At 33.3% G+C, this 1,642-nt stretch overlaps 1 protein-coding gene across 2 annotated transcripts in view; it reads left to right on the top strand.

The window, feature by feature from the left end:
* LOC108977777 (dnaJ homolog subfamily C member 5 homolog) overlaps positions 1-1,642 on the top strand; it is a 22,685-nt gene that overhangs the window by 6,359 nt on the left and 14,684 nt on the right. For both annotated transcript variants that reach the window (XM_018947672.1, XM_018947671.1), the window contains exon 4: positions 108-239. In XM_018947672.1, the coding sequence (XP_018803217.1) occupies positions 108-239 (132 nt within the window). The remainder of the gene's footprint in view (positions 1-107; positions 240-1,642) is intronic.

Here is a 1,642-nt window from a genome sequence, read left to right as displayed (position 1 = left end):
GAAAAAAATTTGCACTGTCAGTATTTTTATTTATTTTTAAATATTCTGACAATAAATATATTTTTACAACTCTCTTTACGTCGTACTAAATATACGCTCTCTTACAGGCGCTTGTTATTTGCTGCACTATTTTGACTGGCTGTTGCTGCTGCTGCTGYTGTTGTTGTTGCTGCAACTTCTGTTGTGGCAAATTCAAGCCACCGGCGAACGAGTCACACGATCAGTATGCACATTTGAATGTAAGTACCGAAAACTAAATTTACTCTGTAAAATTGTATATTTTTATGTTAGTGCTTCCTTTACGCATTCATTACACTTATATATACTTTGCTCTAATACGGCTGGTGTTTTGTGAAAAAGTGTGTTAGAAATGAAAGGAAATTAAAGAAAAAAACTAAATTTATGTGTACACCAAAAAAGTGCTAAAAAAATGACGAAAAGTGTTAGTAATTACTCCAGACACAAAGGCTTTTCTCTCACTCGCTCGTAATGCAGAACTCTCCCATTTTTGGCGTGTCGCCACTAACGCACAAGACGCTCATAAAACCAACTTTTGCACGTTTTGTTCTTGTACCGGTTAAATTCATAACGCATCTGCATGCCACGTGCATATACTAACCTCAATTTTTATTAGCTATTTCATATACATTTCATACCTATACTGTGTATTTTTTTGTGATTACAAATGTGCCAAGAGACTTTGGTTACAGTATAATTGCAGCTTAACAGGCACAATATTCTAGTGCTTGATATAAATTGTTGTCTTCCCCTCCAACTTCATTTCTTCACCGCTTTTGCTGATACCAATTGCTGATAGTTTCGCCGCAACCATGTGCACACCTAAACTTTTGATGATTTTTGTGGTGCTTCTGCGCTCTTCACCACCTCTTTCACCCCATTGAATTGTAATTACTTTTACTTACTTTAAAAAGTTAATGGAAATTAATTTCATACAATTTTCATCATTTGCTGATTTTGTTTTGAAGATTACTCTATGAGTTTGCATGCACTTTTATAAAAATAAAAAACAAAAAATGTAGTTGAGTAGCTGTTTCGCAAGCAATTGTTACACTAAACCACACTTCAACTTGCGTGTTTGTACGCCTTATATCCCACCACACTAGAAGCCTTAGGGGCAAGGCCTTAAAATACCGCTGCAGCAGGTAAGTACGATCCGAATTCATGTGTTATTTTTTTTTTTTTTTGGGTTTAATTTTTGAACTTTCACTCGGTAGTGTAAATATATAAATGAATGTTTTGCGTTCACTGGTAGGCTGTAGGTTTTTCAGCGCTGTCTGGGTGCTGTCGCCACGTTTTGAAGGTAATCAGAATTCTATGATTATTTGAAATACAATTTCTGAGTTTGAGTTAGAATTTTTCGTTTTTTGCTTCTTTGTTTGCATATAGTAAAAAGAATTCGGAATGAATATAAACGATGTAAAATTGATTGAAAAAAATAAACTCACATAGTTTGAGTTTTTTTGTAAGGTTTTTTTTTAATTTTTCATCACTTGTAGTTTACTTTTGGTTAATTAATGGAGCCATGTAAGCTTTATGGCGCCTAAAACTATACTACAATATTTTATTTAAGGAAATTTTCTGGAAATATTTAATTATTATATTGTACTTACATTAACATATG

Source organism: Bactrocera latifrons, unplaced genomic scaffold, assembly GCF_001853355.1.
Source record: "Bactrocera latifrons isolate USDA-ARS-PBARC rearing strain unplaced genomic scaffold, ASM185335v1 scaffold_95, whole genome shotgun sequence".
Classification (NCBI taxonomy): domain Eukaryota; kingdom Metazoa; phylum Arthropoda; class Insecta; order Diptera; family Tephritidae; genus Bactrocera; species Bactrocera latifrons.
This window is presented reverse-complemented; position numbering and strand designations above follow the sequence as displayed.